The sequence below is a fragment of the Columba livia genome, chromosome 14 (genome assembly GCF_036013475.1).
Source record: "Columba livia isolate bColLiv1 breed racing homer chromosome 14, bColLiv1.pat.W.v2, whole genome shotgun sequence".
Lineage (NCBI taxonomy): Eukaryota > Metazoa > Chordata > Aves > Columbiformes > Columbidae > Columba > Columba livia.
Genome location: NC_088615.1, coordinates 5,132,932 through 5,157,467, shown reverse-complemented (window position 1 = coordinate 5,157,467; position 24,536 = coordinate 5,132,932). Strand labels below are relative to the sequence as shown.

Below are 24,536 nucleotides of genomic sequence, written 5' to 3'. Positions count from 1 at the left end.
ACAGCACTGATGCAGATTAGCTAATGACACTGCAGTCAGCCGTGGCCATACCCAGAGAGCTGACTTGGTTTCTTTTAAGAACATCCTCAGCAAATGAGTATATTTTTGTCACTTGACAAAAATCTTTCTCCCTGCAACTGATGTCCCTGCTTCATGTTCTACCCTGGGACAAACAGACCCTGTGGACAGATAGAGAGACCTGTTGGCAAGAGTTGGGAAAGAACAGCACAAAACAAACTTCCAGGCAGGGTCTCCCTTTATTTTGCTGTCATTGAAGGCTATGTTGTGGCAAGATGGCCCTTTTTTCATCACTATTCTTATAGGAAAAAAAGCAGTGAGGGGAGCTATATGGACTCTCCCTTATGAAACTGGAGCTCCTCATTAGCACAGTGGTCATGGGGACTTCCAGAAGCTCCTCTCTCAGTCCATCATTTGGCAGCCCCTCCAGCGAGCTGCTGCCTTCATCCACTTCTTCAGGGCTGGTGTTGGGATGCTTCAGCATCGCAGCCCAGTGGCAGCGGGCGGACCAGAACTGCAGGCAGCCATAGGCCAGGAGAGCTATGAAGCAGAGGAGCAGCAGGCTGCTCACCATCCACATGGAGGTGGTAGGTTCATGCTTAGAGCTGCCAAAAACCAGGGGGGTTTTGTCCAGAGTGTGGAATGTGGTGCAGTGGTTGCCAGAGGGGTAAGAGTTCTTGCACGTGATGCAGAGGACGTATATGGTGGATGGCGTGAGTTGATGGAGGACGAGGGAGCTGAGGGGGTGAGGAACTCGCTCCTCACGGTGCAAGTTTTGGCGTAAATAGCCAGCGAAGATGCTGTTCCAGTTGGGGCGGTACATGACATGGTAGTAGTTCTCTGGACAGGGGTTGTTCATGGCCCAGGAGATGGTGGCACTGGTGTAGGTGATGTTGTGCACTTCAATGTTCATCATGCCCCTGAAAACAGATGCGTGGAGAGGCTGAGTTTCCCAATTCATGTACAGGCTGAAAGGCCACTGACACCACTGAAGTTTTTCCACCAGCTTTACTGGTCCTTAGATTGGACTCAGGACTATGCCTGGCTAGCTTAGATTAGATGCTAGGTCTTAGATGACTGAAATTACAGAAGATGAAGCCGGTGGGTGCCCAGACTACTGTGTCGTCATATTTCATGACCAAAAAAACCCAACTGGGACACAGAGCATACGTTATGCTCTAGATAGATTAAAAAACCAACTCTTGGTTTTGATTGGTTCTCTTTATAGGGAGCTTTTTTAGCTTTTTTTGTTTCCCATGGAATAAAAAGAATAATGCAAGTGTGGCTTGCATAAACTGATCATTGCCTTGCAGACCTTCCAATAGATATTTTGATTTTGCACACCTTTTAAAATGCTATTTTAAAACCTGAATAATTGTTAATTTACTGGTTTAAGCTTCTGCTGCATTTCCTGTACCTAACTTGTTGCTTTATAAACTCCTTCAGTTCCTACAGCATCTCACACTGTAATATCAGGATCTTAAACGTGAAATCTGAAGGCCAGTGAAATATAGAATCAGTACCTTTAGAAAAGTACAAATATATGCATAATAAGTACAAAACTCTCCCTCAAATAATGACGACTAACAAACTACTGTTTAGGAACAGCCAGAGATCACTTCAGTACATTATTCCTTTGCATCCCCAAAGTGCTCTCTGAGCACAGGGTTCTCTTTCCCAACTGGCCAAGTGCTCTAAGCAGGAGCTGCACGCAACACAACCAGTTTCTTTTTTTAATTCTTCCTCTCACTTTTAATATAACTAACTTTCTTTTAATTCACTCAAGCAGCAGCTCATCTTAACGACAGTTTTAACCATTCTTACATGAAGAGCAGAACAGCCCACGCACCCGTTGCTGAGCCCTCCCGGAGCCGCGGGCAGCCCTTACCTCCCCGCCAGGTCCATGGTGCCCATCGGTGCTGGTGAGCGGCGTGGCCACGGGCCGGCAGCACCTTCCCCTCTTGCCACTGCTTGCCTCCCTCCTGTCTCTGCTAAATCCCTTCCCTGTACGCTGCCTTGTATTATACCCATCTGGGGCTCCGTCATCTCTCACCATAGCAACCAATAAGAAAGGATGGGCCAGCATCTTCAAGTGATTCGGGAATGTTATTCCTAAAAGCTTCTGCCTGGGAGACTTACATGTCTCCCAGGCAGATGAAACAAGCTGGGTAGTTTTGTTTACTGGCTTGTTTGGGGTTTTCTTTTTTTCCCCTGTCCACAGTCCCCCAGTAGGACCATCGCTGCCCCTCCAGCAGGGTCTGGCCTTAGAGACACGTTGGCAATTGGTACGAAATCCAGGATCCTGGTCTGCAGTGCACAGAGGCATTGTCTTTCATTCTATGATTTCTTGCACATTTAAACTACTGATTTAAGCCAAAGCCAGTGAGCAGTAGATTTCTATCCCTGATGCTGCAGCAGTGTCCACGAGCTTTTAAATATTTTCTAAGCCATGTGATGGAAGCAGGAACTGGATTTTCAATGACCTCAACCCCCTGCTGAGCTCCTGTGGGGTCACAACAGGCTCTTCTTTGAATGCCTCCACTTTGCAGGTGGCTTGGGGATGTCCCCTGTCTGTGGCCATGAGGGGCCAGATGTGGCAAGGGGCTTGGTAAGGAGAGGCTCCAAACAAGTGACTCACTGTTCTCTGAAGCCAAAATGTGTTCAAGAGAGGAACTTTTCCAGAAGAACTGTTGGTTCTGGGTCTGGAATTACTCATTCCATGTCATTCCTGGGAAGGTGCTTGCAACATTTTGAAGATCTTCTAAATATCAAACTGCATCAGGAGAGGCTGTTACAAGCCTGAAGTGTGTGTGTGACTTTTGCTTTTGATTTACGCTTTGCAGTTCTGGATGTTTTGGTTTTGTCTTCCAAGATCTGTATTCCCTTCTGTCTCCCTGATGAGCTGCGGCTGCCAGCAAACTGAAAACTGGGAGCAGAGATGAAAATAATTATGAACAGGGATGGAAATCAAAGTGCTCCCAGGTGGCATCCTGCCATTTACATGGCTTGGTCCTGCTTACAAGAGCGGAGGGATAGAGAGCTCTTAGCTGGCTCCATGCTGTGAGTAAAGTACATCCTTGCCTGGAGGGAGAGAGCTGAGGGTACAAAACTGTGCTTCAGAAAGGTGGATTACACAAGGTGGTAATGTTTTCGTGAGAAAACTGCTTTATTATGGTGTTTGGGTTGTTGAGTTCATCAGTGTACCCAGTTGCTTTGAAATTAAATTTCAGTTGTTCACAAATAAGACGTGTTAGCAGGAGGAGAGGAACCAGAGGAAAATGGGAATAGCTGGATTAGGCCAGCAAATCATAGAATCACAGAGGGTCCTGCTGCCCTTTCTCTGTGCAGACATGAGTCCTGCTAGCTCAAAGGGAACCACAGCAAAGCTGTCAGTGGTGTTGGTAATACCTGCTCCCAAAATCAAGCTTGAACTTCTCATTCGCCAGGATGAGAGGAGGCCAAAACCATCGCAGTGCCAGGACTGCTCCAGCACTGGTGTTCCCCATATCTGGAGGTGGACCCAGTTGTGGCCCTGCCTGGGACCTCTCTCCCCACCATGGGATGCAAACCGCAGGCACGCTCCAGTGGCCAGCAGAAACTGAGCCATTTTCTGTCATTCAGCCACTTATACGACACAGCAGGTTGCCAAGTGTCTGACAAAGAAGCTGCAAAATTACCAGCAACCCACTACTTACTGCTCGTTAACCACTTCTTAGCTTTGTAAATGCTTTAGATTAGGCTTCATTTATGTATTTTCCTGAGTGCTTCTCTTTTTCTTGGCACTGCTTGACCCAGGGGTACACTGAATTTGCTGGAAATCCCTGCTTCCCTCCCCTCTTTGCCTACCGCCCCTCCATCCCCCCCCATTTTTAATGAGCTCGCAGACAGATGTAACCTGAAGGACAGTGCACGCTGCCGGCGCTTGTAAAAATAGTTATTGCATGTGAATGGGATGGAGCAGCTCTATTTTCTGCTGCCATGTCTGCAGCGGCAGCACAAAGATGTTAAGGTGCTGTGGTTGCTACAGGAGGTGTAAATCACAGCAGTGCATGGAGTCTCTGAAAATCACTAGTTGGTATAGCCAGGCGTTATGCTGAGACACAAACGAGATACTGACACGGCCTCTATACACAGAATATACCCAGACACAGCCTCAACACTGTGTATAAGGTGCCTGCTGCATTGTACATGTCCTGTTCACCCCAGCTGGGGGATGTGTATTTTCTTTGCATGAAAGTCTGGTGATAATACAGCTAAATATGGTAAAAGCTTTATAGGGAGAGTGAACATTGATTGTGGCAGGGGAAGGAACCAAGCCATGGCCATATTCAGACTGTTTGAATTAGAGACCTTTCTCTGACAATTCTGGTCAGTTATTTTTCACTTTCTTATACACCGTCTCAGCTGTCACACTGAAGTTAGGCTGGCTGGGAGCCTGGACTAGTCTTGGCTGTGTGCAAGTCCTTTTTTGTCTCTATTCCCCTTCTGTTAGCTCTTTTTTTCAAGGAAGTTCCCGCATAGGCAGCATTATCTGTCTGTTGTCTCTTTCTGATCTGTTTTATTAGATAAAACCCTCCCAGCCTTCCCTCAGGTGAGCTGAGACAGTTCTGGGTGATGGCCAACAACATGCTCTAAGACATGGAAATGACAATGGGGCTTTGTCTTGTTTAATTTGCTGCTGAATCCACTCCAGAGCATCCCTAGTAACCTCCTGAGCTCCCAAAGCTCCCAAGTACGGGTGGCTTCTCCCTGAGATCTGGGTGCAAGGTGGGACACCGGGAACTCTGCCCCGTGCTGCAAATCCCAATCTGCCTGTGCTCCCAGCCCCAAAACCTGCCTGTTTGGCCCCAAACCAAAGGTGGGGCAAACCTCTGCAGTGTCTCAGGCAGCTGCTGCTCCCAAGAGGAGGTGAGACCAGGGGCTTTGCTCCAACTCTCAGAGGGGGTGGCAGCGGCTGCCTCAGGCGGGGGAGCGAGCTGTGCTTTGCAGCCAGCTTGCACCTTCAGCTGCTTTGTTTTAAAATACCCACTGGTGTCATTTTTTACATCCTACAGTCTTTACCCCAAGCTGTGTATCTCACACTTAAATGGAGTTATATTTTTAATTGCTGGCAGAATATTATTATTAGACACAAGCCTGCTGCTAGTGCGCTCTGTGGCTCTGTGGAGAGCTCAATGAACCTACCTCATCTTGCAGACAGGCAGGGATGAATCATCCTGCTCGCCTGCAGCCAATGCATATCCTAAAATGTGTCTTCTTGCAATCAGGCTTATTGCTGAGACCCCCGCTTGAGGGAAAAGCCCACTTGAAAGCTGCCCTCCAGCCCCATTATCCCACTGAGAGGCGAAGGAGTGCTACAGGGTGGGCGGCTGAGCCCATACAGTGAAACGTCAGCCCTGTTATGGGGAAAATCTGACCAGTTGCTCCACAACTGTCTCAGGGGACCATTGTGTGTGCATGTGATCGTGTTGGCCACTTGTCAAATGTTCCAGGCTGGGCATTACCTGGTGTTTAAACAGACACACTTTTCAAAACGTAAACTGTTGCTGTTTTTCACATGTGTCAGTGTGTGTCTAGTGGCTTTGGATCAGTCTCTGACAAACAGATTTTTAAAGACTTGGCTGTCTAAAGATGCAGATAGAAGCCTGAGCAGGATGCTTGAACACCATTCTCTTAACAAGAGCTAGCATCCAAGGAGATGTGAACGTAGGCATCTGTCTGCCTAAATATTTTTAAAATCTGGCCCATACTCAGGGCCCTTTCCTTAATTTTGATGGGACAGAAAGTTCATGCTCGCTGTGAAGTAATGCACTACAAAGCCTGCAAGGTGGCCTTTCTGTACATAATAGTATTAAAGGGGTTTTTTTCATGTATCAGGACCAGGAGGTTAAATTATATTTCACCGAAAGTAGGGGACTTTCTAAGTATCTTCTTTCTGCTAGCTCCTTCAAAGAACACCTAGGGATTATAGTAGGCAATAAGTTGCTGGACCAGAGCAGGGCTGTAACAAAATGAGGGAAAACTAGTTAATTGATTAAAGCAACTGACAAGTCTATGGAAGCGCGATCAGTATATCAGTCCACTGAAATTCTATAGCTGAGAGCAAAAGAAAATGCTTTTCTGATTCTTAGCAAATGACTTCACTTTGTAAGTCATTAGCAACTCAAAGTGTTAGAGTAGATCTCGAGAAGTGAGTCAGAATTGGAGGACAGCTGAAACCTTCAGCTGGCTGCATTGCAGTTGCTGGGAGTTGCGTTGTTGGAGGATAGACAACATTTTGTCCTGTTCTACTGCTTCAGCACCTGCTCACTTTCACCCTGAGCTCTGCAATGGTCCCCATGCTCCCTCAGCTCCATTCCTGGCAGGGAAGGGAATCCCGGTAGCGCGGGGTGTGCGGTACCCGCAGGCAGCAAGCTCTGTGCTCCATGGGGACACAGCGGCTCTCGGGGATGCAGCGTTCACACCAGAAGCAAAGTCAGCATTGCACAGTGCATTCGGGTTACAGTTTAATTTGTTTTCTTATCTTTGTTTAAGAAAGGTCTTTTATTAAGCACAAGCCAGGGGTTTATCTGTGTTTTGCTGGAAGGGGCACTACATGCCCGAATCTGTTCAAGAATGTGCTTTTTTGGTGGTTACTGTGGCTGTGGTTCTAGATGTCATGGGGGGAGACTGCAGCCCTTCTCTGCTGGGCTGAGTCATGATGCCAACAATTCTATTGCAGAGACTAAGCCAAGCATCTGGTGTCTCAGCTAAATCTGATTTTCAGTATTTCTTTTTTGCAGATCACACAAGTGAATTAATACCCCCTGTTTCTGTTTCCCTCACACTAGATGGATCCGATAAATGTTCCAGTGATAAAACATTGCAACAATTTCCACATTTCCAAGATTACACTGACAGAGTACATTCCTTGAAATCACTTTGTTTTCTGCTGCTAAAAATTTTGGGAGGCCAAGAGCCCTGGGTACTGTTCTCCCTGGACCACGATTAGATTCTTGCCCGTTTCACAGTCCCATAGGGATGTTTCTTAAGTACAGAGGCAGATGTAGAGCTTTGCAGGATGCAAAGAAAGATATTTTCTGTGTCTCTTCCAGCTGCCCTTAGGCTCAGATGCTGCAGTTCCTACTTTTCTTAGTAAGCCTCATTTAAACCAAGTGCCCATAGAAAAGAAAAATCTGTCTGGTTACCTGTATATAAAGCTTTTTGTTTTAGTAGAGAAGAATTTGGGTTTGAAGAGGCAAAGAGCTAGTGAATGGAAATCCTTGACCAGGAATGTATGGGAAAGTAAATTACCTTGGAAATGAAAATGGTGTTGCTACGTAGAAGGATAATAAACCTTGTGACATGACAGTGTGTTGAGATTAGAATATGCCCACGTAGGAACATGACTAGAATATGATGATGTAGGAAGAAAAGCCATCTCCTCTTTGCCACAAGAAGTAGAAGAAATGGGACTTATCATGGTCATTATTATTTCTCCTTCTTTCTTAAAAATTCTTTGAAGTGATGGAACATAACACCACACTAAGAGAGTTACTTACAGGTCTGGCAAATACTCCTGTCTAATTGTCATTGTGCTTCTAATTTCTCAGCCTCTCAACATTGCCTACAGTCACATCTATAGCTCCTACCGCAATTTTGTGGGGCCGCCTCATTTCAAGACGATCTGCAGGCTTCTTGGCTATCAAGGGATCGCAGTGGTCATGGAAGAGCTGTTGAAGATCGTCAAGAGCCTGGTAATTCTGAGGCTGACCCTGGCAATGCAGAAACCTCGATGCTTTGAGAGGTGCAAGTTGGACAGTCAGCTTGGGCTTTGGGTTTAGTGTGTTCACGTCTTTGCACCTTTGTGTCCCTTGATCCACACTGAAACACTTGTATTACTGGTGTGATTTTCACTGTTGCTGAGGAATTCCCGTGATTCCCGTGGGATGATGGAGCGTTTCCACCATCTTGAAGTGTTAACTGTGATCAGACACCTACATCTGAGGGGGGGAGAGTTGGTAGGCTGCTTTGCTAAAAGCCACCAAGAAGTGATGGGGTGGGATGTGGCACTCACGCAGTCTGGGGGACCTTCAAGACCTGTGCTGGTGCTCAGCGATAGTACAGGAGCAATGTGTCTCACCACCTTTTGATACCCCTGGAGAACTGCAGGAATGTAGAGGGCAGGCAGTAAAAGTAATGATACCAGTTTCCCGAGTCTTTATAAGAAAATTCCTGCTATAGATGAGTCCTTATTGAAACAATACTGTCCATTTCCATCAGATATTCAGAAGCCAGGGTGCCAATAGCCCTGTCTGCTTTCTAGTTCTCTCTTCTTCAGAAGAGAAATGTGATATCTGCATGGAAATGATCGCATGTCCTCCGTAAGCGTACTAACAATACTGAGCATTGAGAGGAGGGAGTGTGCAAAAATGTGTAATTTTTCAGGTCATGCTTTTCTTCTAAAACACTTGCCTTACTGGAAAGATGATTTTCATTCATTATAAATATTTAAATTCTGTTTTGACTGCAGTGCCGTAATTTTGAACTTGTCTAACAAAGCAATATAAAACTGAGAATCTCAAGCATATACCCAGTTTCCCTACCGTAAAGCACCACAGTTACTGAAGATCTAATTTGTGTCAATTAGTTGAAAATATTGTAGCTGGTGTGCAAGATCAGACAGCATTCAACACAAAGACAAAGATCCTATGTTGGGCTAAACGGTGTTTAGTGCATAATCCTGGATAATGTATCTACAGGATGCAGGTGTATAACTCCGAATGACAGCAAACGCTTTTAACTAAGAAATATACTTTGCTCTTGTCCATGTTAGTTTAAAAAATCAGATCTGCAGAAGCTTATTCTACATTTATGTAATTTTTTAAAAAAACTCTAAATGTAGTGATCATTCCTCAGGTGGAAGGAGCATTTCCTGTGCTGGGGAATGACCCCTTTAGCGGCTCTGGTGAAGTGCTTTTTGGGTTAGAAGCACAAGTCCAGCTGGATCTAAGACTGAGCCCTGTTTGGATTTCAGCTGCAAAAATGCAAACACTGCAAGCTGTATTTTGAAGTTGAAAATCCACGCAGCTGTGATTTATTATTTGGGAGGAAGCTGTAAAATCACTCTTAACTCCATGTACTCGACCTGAATTTTATATTTGGATGAAATCCAAATTAAGCAAGTTCTTCTTAGACTCCAGCTGAAGTTTCATCCTGTGCTGTCAGATGTGAACTCGTCTGCAACCAGCCCTCTTTCAAAACCAACGCCAGGAGAAGTCATCATTCCAGTTTAATGAGCCTTTGTCTCCAACAGCTACAAGGCACCATCCTGCAGTATGTGAAGACTCTGATTGAAGTAATGCCCAAGATATGCCGCTTGCCAAGACATGAATATGGCTCTCCAGGTGGGTGCTACAGGAAGATGCACAATGGTTTGAGCAAGAGATTGCCCACATGTTTGTATAGTGTTTATTCGGGCACACACTAGTAATTAAACAAGGTTTGGCACCTGACATGCCAGTGCAGAATGCAACCCAGGCCCACTGCGACTTTCAGCTTCTTTGCTGTTGACACTGGAACACGTATAGGAAACTTTTCCGGGAAATCTTTTAGAAATTTCCCTTTGAACACGTGGATGACTGATAAGGGAATATCTTCTGGTACCTTATGTGTTGTTTTCAGGATTTTGTAAGTTTTTGTTATTGTGGGTTCACTGATATTTTTCAAAAGATCTTCTTAGTTGATGCAAAGATTTTTTGCAGCATGACTGAAGTCTGCTGTTGAGCTGGATGGGGAAGCACATTAGCCAGCATCAGGACATGCATTGTCTTGAATCTCTTTTTTCCTCTGATTAGGAAATCTAAGGACTTCATGTGAATTACTCCCTACTTCCCAAGGGTTACTGAAAGCAGGATAAGACACTGCATGCTAGTTCTCCCCAGGGTCAGTCTCCATCCATCCATTTAGCAGTTACAACTTGCAGTTTGTGATTAAGGAAATATCAGGCACTGATTGTTGTTTTATCCAAGTTGTCAGAGGGTAATTCTGCTCTCGCTTTTCTGACTGCCCTTCCTTGTCTTTTAAGGAATCCTGGAGTTTTTCCACCATCAGCTGAAGGACATCATTGAGTACGCGGAGCTGAAGACCGATGTGTTCCAGAGCCTCAGAGAAGTGGGCAATGCTGTTCTCTTCTGCCTCCTTATCGAGCAGGCTTTGGTAAGGCAAAACCCCCTGCACAAACAGACCGTACTTGAAATTACCTGCTCAAGAGCATAAGTGGAAGTGGGTTCTCCAGCAGAAGCATTTGGCAAATGTTACTTTCCTGCTTCTTCTATACTCAGGGTCTCTATGAGGCTGTGTTATTGGGGTCCGTGGGAGATGATGTGCATTGGCACTTGGTCACTGATATCTGGGATTGCTGGAGGAGAATCTGAATACTGGAAGATCTAGATTTAATTCTTGGACCCAAAGCTACCCTGTAATTTGTCCTTCTCAGCAATAAAACCAACTGAGGCTTATTTCTAGATTGTAAGCTCTTTGGGGCAGGGATCCTTACTTTTCTATATACATATTTGCACAGTGAGAAGCAGATTTGAGCCCTTTGCTTTTTTTTGGGTGCCAGTGCAATGAAATACTGATTGGTTCTAATGGTGATAAGCATAAAGCAATACATCAGGAAGATCTCAGAAGAGCTCGTCCATATATGTCCTGTGACTTATCTTCACCAAAAACTTAGCCGGAGCGATGACTTGGTATTACACCCTGCATGAGTGTTTTGCACACGCACAAGTCTCTCAGCTCATGTAATGCCCTTTCTGGTACAGGGCAAAGATTATGGCCAAGAGCCATACATCTTCTTAACGTCTAGTTTTTCACACAATAAATTTACTTTGTAGTGAATTTATCTCACAGTTTGGCCCAGAGCCAACTGAGGAGTGTTCAACAACACAATTTTACATTATAAATGCATATTCCATGTCATAATGGTTTTGGCAGGGTTGTATCTGGTTTTTCCAGAAATGGGACTTCCAAGCAAAGTCAAAAAGTTTTGTTCAGAGCAAAAGCACAAGCAAGTTCAAAGATTTTTAAGTTTTATCCAACCATGGAGCACAGGGAAGACTAAAAATCTCTGCATATCCTCAAAATGGTTATTTCTGCCCTTACCTTTGCATCTTAACCCCACATAGAGATACTTTTAGTTCCTAACAGGATGTATAAAACACATTCAATGAGTAGTAGTTGCTTAAGATTAAGAAAACTAAAGACGTGTATTACCTAGCAGCTTGGCTTTATTTTATAGAATGACCAGAGTTGCCAACTATATTCTGGCAGTTTCTGTTCATTTTATGGCTTTGTCACTGCTCTCTGCTGTTCTCATTGTTGGATTTTATGCTGGATGTACTGCATTTGCCTTTTCCGTCCCATCTTTAAGTGGACACTTAAGGGACATAGAGTGGTTTCTTTTAGAAATCCTTCATTTCAGTGCAAAAATGTTCCTTCAGTCCCAGGAGCTGTACATCAGCAGTATACTGGCATTTTAGAATAGCAGAAAATCAAACAAAAGAACATGGTGAGAATGTGGAGGTCCCTTTAGGAAGGCTGCCCATCCAAGTCCACGTCTGCCCACTTTCCATGCCAGCCAAAGTCTCTCCCTCTCTGATCCCCTGGTTTTCTACACAGAAATAGATTTCAGACTATCAAGCCATTTTACATGCAGCAGGCACTAATTCTCGCTGGCTGGAAGATGTCAGATTTGAAGAGCCATCACATAAGATGATTTTCCCTCTAATGGAGCTCTTATGCAGCAGGAGCAATTGCTTTTATGGTGCAGTTATTTTCAGAGCTGTCAGAATGAACTAAGGCTGGTGGTATTTGCGGCAGACACTGCTCTAGTGAAGACGAGCAGTTTGCTCCATTCTGCTCCCTTTTTATTGGTTAAATTTGAGGAGAGGGGGGTTGCTTGGGACTAAATTTCTAAGCAGAATTCGTACTGTCAGGTAATGAGCCTTGGGAAGGAAATCTGTTAATAACACGACTAATTTTGGGACAGATGTCAGGTGACTGCAGGCTGCAAATGGTGAAAATACTCTCTTTATCAGAGGGAAACAGCAGTGAAAAAACATTCATCTAGGGACGAATAGTGTTTTGCAAACAAAATAACCAAGGTGACAGGCACACTCTGTCAGCATCAGTATCTCTCTATACATGGAGGGACCCTGGGCTGTTCCTGTCACTTCAGCACTGTGTCACAAACTGCAGTCCCACAAACTCGCTCTCATCCCAGCATCCATGTGCCGGTACAGCCTCCTGCAGCTCCATGCTACGCTGTCCTCTCCCTCTTGGCTGGAAGGTGGGCTATCCATCCGTGCATCCCAAACAGACCCAGCTGAGCCATTCCATCTGGCCCCAAATATCTTTTGCTGCACTGTCATGACCTGCTTTCGAGTATGTCTAAATCTCTATGATAAGCTCAGAACTGAAAGCATGCCCTAGAACTAGACTTTTGTAGGAGCAAACGAATGCCTTGTTGTGACGCAATGCCTCTGTGTTGAACAGCTTTGGTTTCCTTGCTGCTGTTTCCCATTGCAGACTTGTATACAATGTATTGTCAGCCATCGCTCCTCAGTCTCCACCTGCCTATTTCTAGGTTTCTTCTCCTTGTGCATCTGTGTTTGGGATTATTTTTTCTCAAGTGCATCGGCATGCATTCTCTCAGGTGGCATCTCATGATGTTATTCCTCTCTGGACTTCTGTTTTAATCTCCCCAGTGCCTACACCACTGGGATTCTGGTCTGGTAGCCCTGACTGAGAACACCATATGAACAACCAAATAATTTCTGACCAACGTATTCTGTATCTATTTGCAGTATAGCCATGCATCAGTATATTTTACACAGACACACCCTAAAATAAGTAAGCCAAAGGGTTATTTCCACCTGGGCACTCTCTGTAAAACTAAACAGCAGGAAGTCATCAGGTGAAGATGGAACTGAAATCTCCATGTTCTTTATTGCCTCTTACTTGCAGCACTAGTAAGTGGGACAGAAAATAAATACAAAGCTCTGGCCTTGTACTGGCAGAAAGTAACTTATTTGAGTTAAGGAAACTTCCTGGCTTAAGTTGAGAGGTATTTCTTCCGGTTTTAGTTCCTTTAGGTTGAAACCACCAGGGTTACTACTGAGCTGGGTTGGATTTGAATAGGTGCTGTAGACATGAATTGTGGTGTTGCCCAGGCCCCTGAGCCATACACTCAACCCCTATAGGTTATTTTTTAACTTACTTTATCTTTCTTTCTTCCTGCCTCAGTCCCAGGAAGAAGTTTGTGATTTGCTGCATGCTGCTCCCTTCCAAAATATTTTGCCCAGGGTCTACATCAAAGGTAAGAAGCTGAGAGAGAAGCAGTGGACAGACTCAGGGGTCTCTGCCCAGAAGCTGTTTCTCTCCCTTTTCTGCTGAGGAGTAGTTCTGGCCCTGCTTCCCCCTCGAAATAGTTGAGTGGATACAGCCAAAAGTCAGGTGGAAACATGCCAGGGGTGCATTTTCTGTAGCCTAGTTACAGAATGAAACCTTAGTCAGCTTGGGGGTTCCCTTAAGGTTTTAAAGCCATTTCACAGCATCTTTGGAGAATGACAGCATGAAATGTCCATCTCACCAGGAGCGGTCAGTAACAGGGACACGCTTTTGGACATGTGTGATTAAGCTGCTGCTGAGACTGCAATCGCACATCCCTCCTCTGCATCACTGGTTCCCTCATTTGCTGTCGGTTTGGCTCACTGATCCAAAGGCTCGTTGGATGGTTGCTGGGGGGCAGCTCTGAGCAAACTCGGCGGAAATTGCGGGTCTCCACTTCCTCCTCTCATTTCACTGTTTGCTGCTCGCTTAACAGAAGGAGAACGCTTGGAGGTGCGCATGAAGCGTCTCGAAGCCAAGTATGCCCCACTTCACCTGGTTCCCTTAATAGAGAGGCTGGGCACTCCGCAGGTAAGGATTTCATTGAAAGGGATGGCTGTTGAAAATTCATAGCAGTCCTCAGATGGCCTGTTTGGCCTCAGGAAAGTGATCTAATTTTTCTTTTTCCTTGTTTTTTTCCAAAACATCATTCGGACTAGAAAATCAGAATCCTTGCCCTAGTAGACTCCTCGAATGGAAATTTGTGAACAGGTCCAGAGATGGTGTGTTGCTGCCTTCGGGCAGGGAGCTGTAAGGCACCTGTGCTAGACGCCAGCTCTGAATACAAACACCTCTGATTCAAACTCTTTCCTCTCTGTTTTTAAAAAGATGGAGAATTGCTGGGGTGGTTTGAGGGGGAACATTGCAGGGCTGTCCCTGACTTAATCAATTGCCATCACTTTTGGGGATCTCATTTTAGGGCTGCAGTGTGGTCTGTTTTTTAAGCTCATCCCTGTCAAGGAATACATCTGAGAATGGTTTCCCTCCTAGCACATGCTTAGAGCTTCAGCACATGCTTAAAATTGCGGCTCCACTTAAGTGTCTTCTTGAGGTGGGTCTCAGCTTGGAAAAGATCTCATTTGTGCCAAAATTGAATACCATTAAAATATCTCCATAGATTGATCAATGTAATGGGCAAAATTCGAGCTTCATTGATATCAATTACTAAACTTCCACTGCCTACTTAGTGGGGTCAATAGGATAAAAATCATGCAAAATATTAAATGAATCAACACCTTTGCTGTCGTGTCCTGCCAAGGGAATGGAACGAACATTCCATTGTATGAGGTGACAGATCTATGGCAGGCGGGAAGTTGTTAGTTTTTTTCTTGTTTTTCTGATGAATTAAGGACATTTTGAACTTGGTTTCATTGGAAATTATATGAAACAAATAAACTGGCTGGCTAACTGAGGGGTTTGTCTTACCTCCTAGACACTTCTCTCACTTCGCATCGGCTTCCTTTTAAAGGAGACACTCGAGAAAAAGAATTCGCCTCTGTGTTTTTGTGTCTTTGTCTTGGTCTTTCTATCTCTCCTCCTTTCCATGCAAAATCATCATTGAAATCTGCTATTAGAGTCCACTCGTTGCTTATCCCTGACCTACTTTTAATGATGATGAAAACAAAATGTATTTCTTGTCCTGCTAAAAATTACTTTTTTTCCCATAAACTCTTCCCACATTCATCACACAGGTACACTTGAGTACCAGATCTTTTTGGAGCTCAGATTTAGATCAACACAAGAGTCACTTTCTAGAGGTGCCTCCATGGCTTCTAAGCTTGCTCCTGGAAATGCAGTTGTGGACACAGGCCATACGGGGTTTTTCCTGCATAAGCATAAGCACTTTTTAGCAATTGTCCAGAATCTGAGCAGAAGTTGCCTGCTAGATGCCTCTCCCAAAATGTGGCCCTATGCATTTCATATAATTACATGCTGTGAAGGGGCTTAGACAGAGGCTGCAGTAGTTGGTGGGGATCTACCAGTCTTTGCAGGCTTTGGGTACCCTTCTTGCAGGCTTGCTAGTTAACGAGCTGCCAAAGAGGTATAGCGCAATAGCAGGAAAACTGTCAGTGATTATTGTAAATAATCAGTGTGCGTTATGAATCCACAGGCAGCTGTTCGATAGGTGGTTCATAAAGAACCAGGGAGGCCAAAGTGGTTTGTTAAAGGAATCCTCTCCCTTTTAATGCTGATCATATGGATATTTAGTAAGGGGTTTTCAAAAGGGCTTGATTAGTTTCATTTTTTCATTGGAAGTAATAGGAGCCTTTCCTTTTGAAGACAGAAGGATTAGTTGAGCCAGTACAGTGGCATCGCTGACAGTTTATCTTGAGAGCACCCTTCTTATCCTGATCTTAGAGGTCGGTGGGACCCCAGACTGAGGCAGATGTGGCCACAAGCCTAATACCTCTCCAACTGCCTTCAGCATGTCAGATATCTACCCAACAGTAGTAGTCCTGTATCAGAGACTGGTCTTAGGGTGATGAATTTTAGAACCAAATTCTGTCTGTGAATGTGTGTAACTGAGTGGCACTACATCCTTTGAAAGCCAGGTATGTCCCTTTCTAGATTAAGATTTCTCCAGAAACAGTATACTGAGATAAGTGGACCAGTGTGTTCTCAAAAGTACCTGTTCTGTCTCTATATCTTAGCAAACAGTAATGCTAACACCTAATTTGTATATGAAATGGCTTTACTTCTTCTCTGTCCCCATTTTGCCATCACAGATTATGCAGATACTACTCTGTACCCATAAGAGTTTGGAGCAGATGAGAAAAGTACACAGCCTTTCACTGTAAAAACAAGCTGGGTAAAATAAATCTTTACTTGCTAAGCAAACATATGCAAGTGCGTGCCATGAAACTGCTGATATCATTCCTGTGTTTAAGAAATCAAAAGATCCCAGACCCAATCTGGCCTCCGCACAGCAATACAGCTTTTCCCTTGATATTTGCTATTAGTTGAACATTAATTGATCAGAGGTTCCCAGAACGTCCTTGAAATTGTGGCACAGGCAGGAATTGTAACGCTTCTAATCTCAATAGCCACCAAATTAAAAATGCTTTAGGTTACTGCCAGCATAAACTAATAGTCGGGAAAGGGAATTGGCAGGCACATGCATGTTTTTTAGAGTGGAATAAAGATCACCCAAGTAAACCGAGCATAATTCATCTTCTTAAATGTCTGGCCAGGACACGTGCCTGCCTGTTGTGCCAGATGCTCCAAGCCCACACTGTGATTCTGCTCGGGATGATGTTTTTATAGGCTTTACAGGGACAGCTGGAAATGGAGCAAATGCTTAAAAACTACTTAAAGCTCCAGAGGTCCTCTGGGATAGGCAGGGGGTCGGTAATTGCCATGTACGCTCTGCGTGCCCCTGCCAAAGTGGTGAGGGGTACAATGTCCCTCTGCCTGTGGGACCAGGGTGCTGGGGCAGCCGCTCATCTATGGGGATGAGTGTGGCAGAGCCGGGGCCTCCCCCAGCCACAGGCACCACCGATAGCACTTGTCTCCCATTTCCCATGTTATTTTTTGCAGTGCTGCAAAGAAAAGTCAGCAATGCTGCTGGAAATGGGAAGAAAAGGGGCAGCTACAAGGATATCAGGCAGCGAGCGAACCAAGTGAACCCCGCACTTGCAGCCCAGCCGCAGTCAGTGCTCCCATACTGGGGGGAGACCCAGCTTATTTAAAATCCCCTTTTTTCTTTCCTCAGGGAGAGCAACAGGGCTGAAATGAAGTCAATTCTCTTTTAATTTTCTGATAGTGTAAAAGCCAAATGAACTCCATCCAGTGGAGCCATTTCAGAGTTTTACAAGTAAATCTCAGTGGGGATGTCATAGAAATCCTCCACACATGTAAAGCTTCTACATATGTAAAAAATACTGAGTTTCTTATGAACCACAGGTTTTCCAGTATTAAGGTTCCAGTGGCTTCTCATCTTCCTCAGAACTTTTAAACCCTAACTACGAAAGAAATCAAGAAAGCTACAGGCTATCTACATTTTAAAGAGATGGTGGCAATATCCTGGGAAGCAAAATGTCCCTGTTCTCTCCTGTTTTATCTTCATAATCTGCAGAAATCACGAAATTAAATCCAGCAACGCTGAATATCACTAACATAACAGAATAGCGTGCTAGAAGAATTAAGGATCAGGGTTTCTGGTCACAGCTTTGCCTTCAACTTTTGTTTTCTGACGTACATAGTTATTTCAAAAGATACTTAGCTTAGTGAAATCTAATTGAGGACAATATTAAGTCTTCCATTTGAGGGATGAGTATTCTCTGGTGGGGAATGCCACAGGAGCAGCCATCAGAGGTAAGGTCGGACCCTGCACGGGATGTGCGTTAACTCTGAAAGAGCTGGGGACACCAGGAAGCGTTAAGTCCAGCGAGAAGGTCCGTATTACATTGTCACTTCTGTTTCTTTGGCTCTCCTCCTCCCCAGCAAATAGCCATCGCCCGGGAGGGTGACTTGCTGACCAAGGAGCGGTTATGCTGCGGGCTGTCCATGTTCGAGGTGATCCTGACACGGATTAGGAGCTACCTGCAGGACCCCATCTGGCGCGGGCCACCCCCGACGAACGGGGTCATGCACGTGGACGAGTGCGTGGAGTTCCACCGGCTCTGGAGTGCCATGCAGTTTGTGTACTGCATCCCCGTGGGCACCAACGAGTTCACTGCAGAGTGAGTGTCCCTCAGCTGGCTCTGCCCTCAGTGCCGTTCATGAGGTAGCGGGATGCTGGGATGCTCTCAGCCAGGCTAGAGATGGAGGGAGAACGGGGGTCCTTGATGAAAGGACTTTGTCATGCATGGACATGAAGAGTTGCCCAGAATGCTTTTTATCTGAACAGCTGTGGAAAAGAGCAATGGGACATACCCAAGGCGACATGCAGAAGGAGATGGGTAGATGGGCAAACAACCCACGTCAGGGGCTAGGTCCTCTTCCATCGTACCCTGTGATGTGCCCTGCACAGCCTGGCCCTGGTGTTCTGCATATCTCCTTCCCAGTTCGTTTTCTCTAGGTTTATACCCACATTCTAGGCATAGGACTGAATCTGAATTCCCCAGGAATTCACCAAGGAAAGTTCCTGGTGCCACAGTAGGACTTCTCTTACCTAACTCTATCCTGTCATCTCTCCCCACTCCGTTACCCTGTGTTCCTTCCAGGCAGTGCTTTGGAGATGGTCTGAACTGGGCAGGTTGCTCTATCATTGTTCTCCTTGGACAACAGCGGCGCTTTGACCTCTTTGACTTCTGCTACCACCTGCTGAAGGTGCAGAGGCAGGACGGGAAGGATGAAATAATAAAAAACGTGGTAAGTTGAATCAGCACACTTCTCCCTCTCCGTTTTCTGTCTTGCCTTGTTCAAACTCATAAATTACAACTATGCCCCATGTTAACTTTATTCAGACTGGACACGCTCACTGTGAGATTTCCATCTGCAGCTTCAGCAGAGAGGCCAAGGTTTTAATTGGCTTAACAATCAAACCTTTGTTTTCTCCCAAAGCTTTTCCCTTCTTCCTGGGATTTGGAAGCTGGAGCAGAGAAGCTGGTATTTCCAGCAGCCATACTGTGATCTCAGTGAGGTGGTAGTCTAGACTTCAGATCAGTTAACTTAGGACCACTCACTGACCTTGTTAATGACCTTGACTCTTCAAACCCTGTAATGAAGTGAGTCACTGGTCCCTGGGAGGTGCTAAGTGGAACTGTAATGTGTTATAGCTAGCTGCTTTGCTTTAGCAGAGGTTTCTCAGCAGCGGGGCAGAGGTACTGGTAGTTTCTAGCTGGCCAGATGACTTTCTTCATCTGCTCTTTTTCTCCCTCGTCATCCCTCCAGCCCTTGAAGAAGATGGCTGACAGGATCAGGAAGTATCAGATCCTGAACAATGAGATTTTTGCCATCCTGAACAAGTACATGAAGTCGGTGGAAACAGACAGTTCCACGGTGGAGCACGTGCGCTGCTTCCAGCCCCCAATCCACCAGTCGCTGGCCACCACCTGCTAGTGTGGACACTGACCCTGCGCAGGCTGGGAAGGGAGAAGAGACTGAGCCCGGAACAGCTGGGAGGGGTAAACTCAACGGTGTGTGATCTGGCAACAAAGTAAGACCGGGTATGCCTACTACACATGAGGACGCATCTTCCCATCTGGCCCTGTTTGAGTGCATGTTCTTCTGTCCCATCCCTGTGATCAATTTTACTTGTAGCTTTCAGACTTGGGGGTAGGTGGGGGTGGGCGGGCAAAATGTGCTTTTTTTTCCCATGATGAAGCGGTCCAGTTTTTCCTTGTGGTTCATCCAATCGAATACATCACTCTGAAGCCATACTGCAGCCCCAAACGCGGTGCTCCTGGTGGAAGAGCCCTGTGCTTCCATAGTGCCAGGAGCCCACTCCCACCACAGAAGCAATGGGGCAAATCAACACCCCCGATGACATGTGCCACCAGCCATGGAGCAGGAGGGTCTGAAGACAAGCCCCTGGTTCGCTCCCTGCGGAGAAGAAGGGATGAAGGCAGGATGTCATCTGTGGCAGCACCCTGAGGATCAAGTGATGGGCACAGAGGAGCTGTGCCATGCTGGTCTCGGATGGCTGCGTGCCCCAGGCTGGGGCTAGCTTTGTGTCCTCTGCCACATCGTTGGCCTTTCTAGCACCTGTTAAAGAGAGTTTTTGCACGTGGGTTTCAGAATAGCAATGATGTAGTCGCCAAGTAACTCCTCAGCACTTCAGTGAGCTGGGCAAAGAGAACCTGGCCTGGCTTTTTCCCTGCTATGGGACATCCACTTATTTTAATGCAAAGGGTTCTCCCCTGTAGACACATCTTCCCTGGACTAAACAAGATTTCTTAAGGACTACAGAAGAGGCTGTGTTCATGTGAATGTGTTTGTGAACATATTAATTTGGGTGGAAATAATCTCTGGTCCTGACAGGAGGCAGGTATAGTTACCTTGAACATATATGATCTTTCATCTTCTGCCAAGGATGAGAGCTGAGGTGTGTCATTTGTGTATGTTCTGGGATGCTATTTTCCCTTGTTTTAGACAAATTCCTAGTGGCACAGAGACTAAATATCTTTCTTCAGAGAATGGTGACTATCAGCAGGGCTTAGGGAACTTCCCGTCACTCAGAAAAGATACAGTGGTTTAGAAGAGGTAAAATATAGGATAAGCATTAAAAAATACCCAGAATTTTCCAGGTTTAAAAGTGTTCAGAGGAATCACTGAGGTCTGTTTCCTCTTCCTACTCAGCCAATATAAGATTCCTGGATATTGAGAACAGATTCAGTAGGAACTTCAAGGAGGATTTCATAACTCATGGTCTTCCTTGCTTCCCCACAGTAATGTCATTGAAGTGATACAAAAGCTGGTGCTTAAAGGAAATCAAACCACATACCCCAAGAAAAAATGATGCTAGCCTTACCACTGGCAATATTTTGATTCTCAGCTTTAGACAGGTAACAGCAAATAATTGCTGTTACAGCATACAGATGTGATAATATGTATTCCTTTCATGCATATCATCATGCCTTGTAAACCGCATGCTGTTACAGATGTTAAAAAGGCAGAGCCTGGGCATTTATTCTCTCCGAGGGAACATACAATTAATTAGCAGAAATGTCCCAGCTGGAGCATTTTGTCTTAGGAAACAACAGCCAGCACACTACTATTAGCAAGAGGAGATCTTGCTGGGTGGGATGAATTTCTTCTCACAGACACTTACCACCTTCTCCCTTGATAATCAAGAAATACCCCACACGTGAAAAGTGCTGGACATTTTCACATCGCGAGTTTCCTTTAATTACCGAGACAGACATTTAAACTGCAGGGAGGAAATTGTGTGGCACAGTAATCTGAAAGTAGAAAGGAAACTCAAGAAGTCTGGCTGAAGTGTTTGAGTGGCAGGGAAGGACCAGCCCAGCAAGGGGACTTGTTTCCTCTCTGTTGTGACAAAGAGCAGAAGAGCATCTGGGACTCGATGACACTGCAGGGCTCTTGCTCTCTATTTACTGTTCCACTAAGGATGTCAATTTTTGTTTTCCATCACATTCAAACACTTGTAGCCTACTGGAGTGAGGGTATCTACAGATATATATTTTTAAAAGGAAGAGGAGAATCAAGCACTTTATTTTTTATGGAAAACAAGATACAAGGAAAATAGATGCAACTGAGATCCTGTTTTTCCTGACCTAAATAGCAAGTGCTTGTTATTTTGGTACGAAAGTGTTGCTGAAAAGGTGGCACAAGTCCCTGTTGGGCTCCCAGAGCCTCCTTTGGGCACAGCACAAATTAAATGTCCTACTGCGTCTGACATGTTATGGGATGTTGGAGCCTTCTCAGAAACCAGCAAGAGCAAGAAGTTAATACAGAAGGATGAACAGTACCACACAGCCCAGTCTCAGCTACCTAGACAAAATAGGATATACTAAGGTGAATTTAATTATCTGTTTTCATCTGTTTAGGTCTGGAGTGAGTCAAGAGATATTTTACCTAAACATGAATATCGCTTTGCATTCTTTTGCTGAAGTTTTACCCATAATAATTCTCTGAAACTCTGCAAAACACAGTTGCATGTACTTGAAAGAACAGGTAGATTATATCTGTTTTCTGCCCTCACATTCGCTGGCAAAAACGCAAAATCCCTTCAGATTGTGAGGGCTGAAACGTTTTGAGCGAAAAGTCCAAAGTGCATGAACAAAATGTGAAGTGTTTTTGACTGTAGAGTGTACGCAGATGTTTTGCCTTGTTGCTCAAGTAGTATGAGATATCAGCTAGGAATAATCTTCTCTTCATTTCTGAGGTTTGATGTTGTTGTCCTTTTATTATCTAAAGGATGCAGGTAGTCTTTAGCTTCAGTTCTATAACCCTCCTTGTCTGTATACGAGAAAGAGGTCCAGTCTTAGGTCTTTGAAGAACTCCATGAAAATGGAATCTTTTTTCTCCTATCCTTTTTTAATGTCATAATTGTTAACGAAAATAGGAGGCAAACTTATAGCATTAGGGCTAAACAGTTACTGAATGGCAAAAGGTCAGTCATATTTTCCACACTTGCAGACGTTCTGCCAAGTTTGGGTGTTTTCCTTGCAAGTGTGCTCTAATCCTGTAATTTTCAGCCTTTTGCAGTCTGCAGACACCCATTCTTTTTTTTCCTAGGGAAATGTGGACCCCTGTCTGGATACTTTTAAGTCCACTGACTATGGTTTGCTTTTTTACCTACATTTTCCTGCTTACTCCGAAGTAGTCTGCAAACTCCCCAGGATCTACCAGCCACCACTTGGAATGTCTACTGCAAAGACAAATTGTTGGCTCCATACAGGAATTACAGGAGGGAGAAAGGATGGCCTGTGTCACAAATTAAGTCAGACTAGATTATATTAATGTTCCCTCTGGCTTTGACATTATAAAATATGAGTATTGGCAGTGCACACACCTTTCTTGAATGATGCTACACTTGATGTTCGATGACAAAATAGAAAGGGGAAGCAAACTAGTTCAAGCTCAGCACTTCAATAGTTTTCCTTTTAAACTCTGACAGCACTTATTAGAATTGAACAACATGTTAGTCTTTTTTCTCCTGCATTACTCCAGCCCAGTAGGTTCATGTGTCTTTGAGAACAAAAGAAAAAAGAATTGAAGGTGTAAAAAAAAATTCAAGAAAATATTCTTAAAAACTCTTGTCAAATGTACCATATTTGTATGAAAAGCTGCTTGAGTTATTTTGTACAATTGATTTTATTTATGGTGAGGTATATTTACGCTTGTGATCTGATAACGGTGTTAAATTTTTGATCCATATTTGCTATGCAGCTGAAGATGATATTTTGGTTTTGTATTATTATTTTTTGCTGTTGTTCTAAAATTCAGCTAACAGAAGCTGCCATCGCAACTAGAAATGCTTCTGCAAGAGTAAAGCATCTGGTACGTGGTGATATGTCCCGTAACACAGCAACCAACAGTGTGTACAACAAATGTGGGATGACTTTTGTGATGAAGAGAAATAAAAATTGGGCTCATTCATGAAATGGGCAGACTTGATTTTGTGCTGTCATTATTTGTGGAGAGCCTCCAGTTGCACCTGGCACAAAGAAAGAGCTCAGAGGAATAATGGCAGCATTGTGGTGATAAAAATGTCAAGCTTTTGTCAAAACCAAACGCCAAAACAAGCAAACAAACTTTCATATGAAAAAGTTGGTTACTTTCAAAGAAAATCCTTCCACTTATATTTTCATTTGAAAACTTATTTTAGTATAAAAGGGCTAGGGGAGGGGTAATTATATAATTTTTAAAATAGAATTTGACAGGCCCTGCTCAAAACCAAGGAGTTAATTTCCTCTTGTCACCACAACCATTTCAACCCAACAAGGGCCTTTTTATTCCAAAAGACTGTCCTTACTACTTTTTTCCATATTTCAATTTGAAACCATTCAGGGGTTTGTGTTAAAAGCACCCAAGGAGCAGAGCAGCTGTGGCTGTTGACTTGCAGAAGGAGCAGTGGGAACTGAAAGGAAAAGACCTTCTGGGCACTGAGGAATTGGGGTGAAACAACTGATGTGGGTCTGTGGGAGGGGCAGCACCTATGCTTCATTTGCTGTAGACAAAATGCTGTCACGGATGTTCCCTTTTGTAGCTTCTTCCCAAGGTTCCCCCATGGGAGCAGCTTCTGAGCTTAAGAGGAATAAAAATGCAGTGATTCCTCACCTACAATTGGAAGTGAACTTTACACCATGACCAGCAGCTCTGTTGATCTTTCCCATGTGCTGTAAGTCACAGGACGTACGAGGTGCCTGCAGCTTTGTGTGTAGCACACTGCTGTGGAGGAGGATTTGCCATTGATTCTGCAATGGGGAACAGCAGAGAGGAGAGCAGGACTTCCCTCCTGACTCAGCCACTGGTACTAGGCAGGTGGTTTAGTTTTCATCCTTTCCTCCATCAAGCTGGGTTTTTTTTAATTATTTTCTTTCACTAACTTTACCTGCTGTCACATGGACACCCCAGTACTAACACCAGCCCCAATAAATGCCAACACCGCCCAGGCTGCATGGTCTCACCTGGAGCCAGAGGCAATATTTGCTTTGAGTGTCAGGCTCCAAAACTCT

The 24,536-nt window shown here is 44.7% G+C and overlaps 2 protein-coding genes across 6 annotated transcripts in view; one reads left to right on the top strand and one right to left on the bottom strand.

The window, feature by feature from the left end:
* The window catches only part of CYFIP2 (cytoplasmic FMR1 interacting protein 2), a 53,507-nt gene extending 30,032 nt beyond the window's left edge, over nt 1-23,475 (top strand). For 4 of the 5 annotated variants that reach the window (XM_065029696.1, XM_065029693.1, XM_065029694.1 and 1 more), the window contains exons 24-31: nt 7,611-7,754; nt 9,314-9,404; nt 10,085-10,215; nt 13,306-13,378; nt 13,886-13,980; nt 17,893-18,131; nt 18,615-18,762; nt 19,285-23,475. In XM_065029696.1, coding sequence (XP_064885768.1) covers nt 7,611-7,754; nt 9,314-9,404; nt 10,085-10,215; nt 13,306-13,378; nt 13,886-13,980; nt 17,893-18,131; nt 18,615-18,762; nt 19,285-19,452 — 1,089 coding nt within the window. In that variant the 3' untranslated portion in view covers nt 19,453-23,475. The remainder of the gene's footprint in view (nt 1-7,610; nt 7,755-9,313; nt 9,405-10,084; nt 10,216-13,305; nt 13,379-13,885; nt 13,981-17,892; nt 18,132-18,614; nt 18,763-19,284) is intronic. The other variant, XM_065029697.1, reaches the window with a different exon arrangement.
* Nucleotides 38-2,060, bottom strand: FNDC9 (fibronectin type III domain containing 9). The gene is made up of 2 exons (XM_021288972.2): nt 1,907-2,060; nt 38-938 (listed from the first exon to the last, which is right to left on the bottom strand). Exons 1-2 carry the CDS (start codon nt 2,047-2,049, stop codon nt 269-271), a joined length of 813 nt encoding a protein of 270 aa, XP_021144647.2. The 5' UTR covers nt 2,050-2,060; the 3' UTR covers nt 38-268.
* Nucleotides 23,476-24,536: the final 1,061 nt, after the last annotated feature.

Bases quoted from the DNA above. Each gene is read 5' to 3' on its own strand.
- FNDC9 (XM_021288972.2), bottom strand. From the start codon at position 2,049: ATGGGTATAATACAAGGCAGCGTACAGGGAAGGGATTTAGCAGAGACA. The intron at 939-1,906 runs GTAAGGGCTGCC...ATCTGTTTTCAG, and splicing joins ACCATGGACCTGGCGGGGAG to GGGCATGATGAACATTGAAG.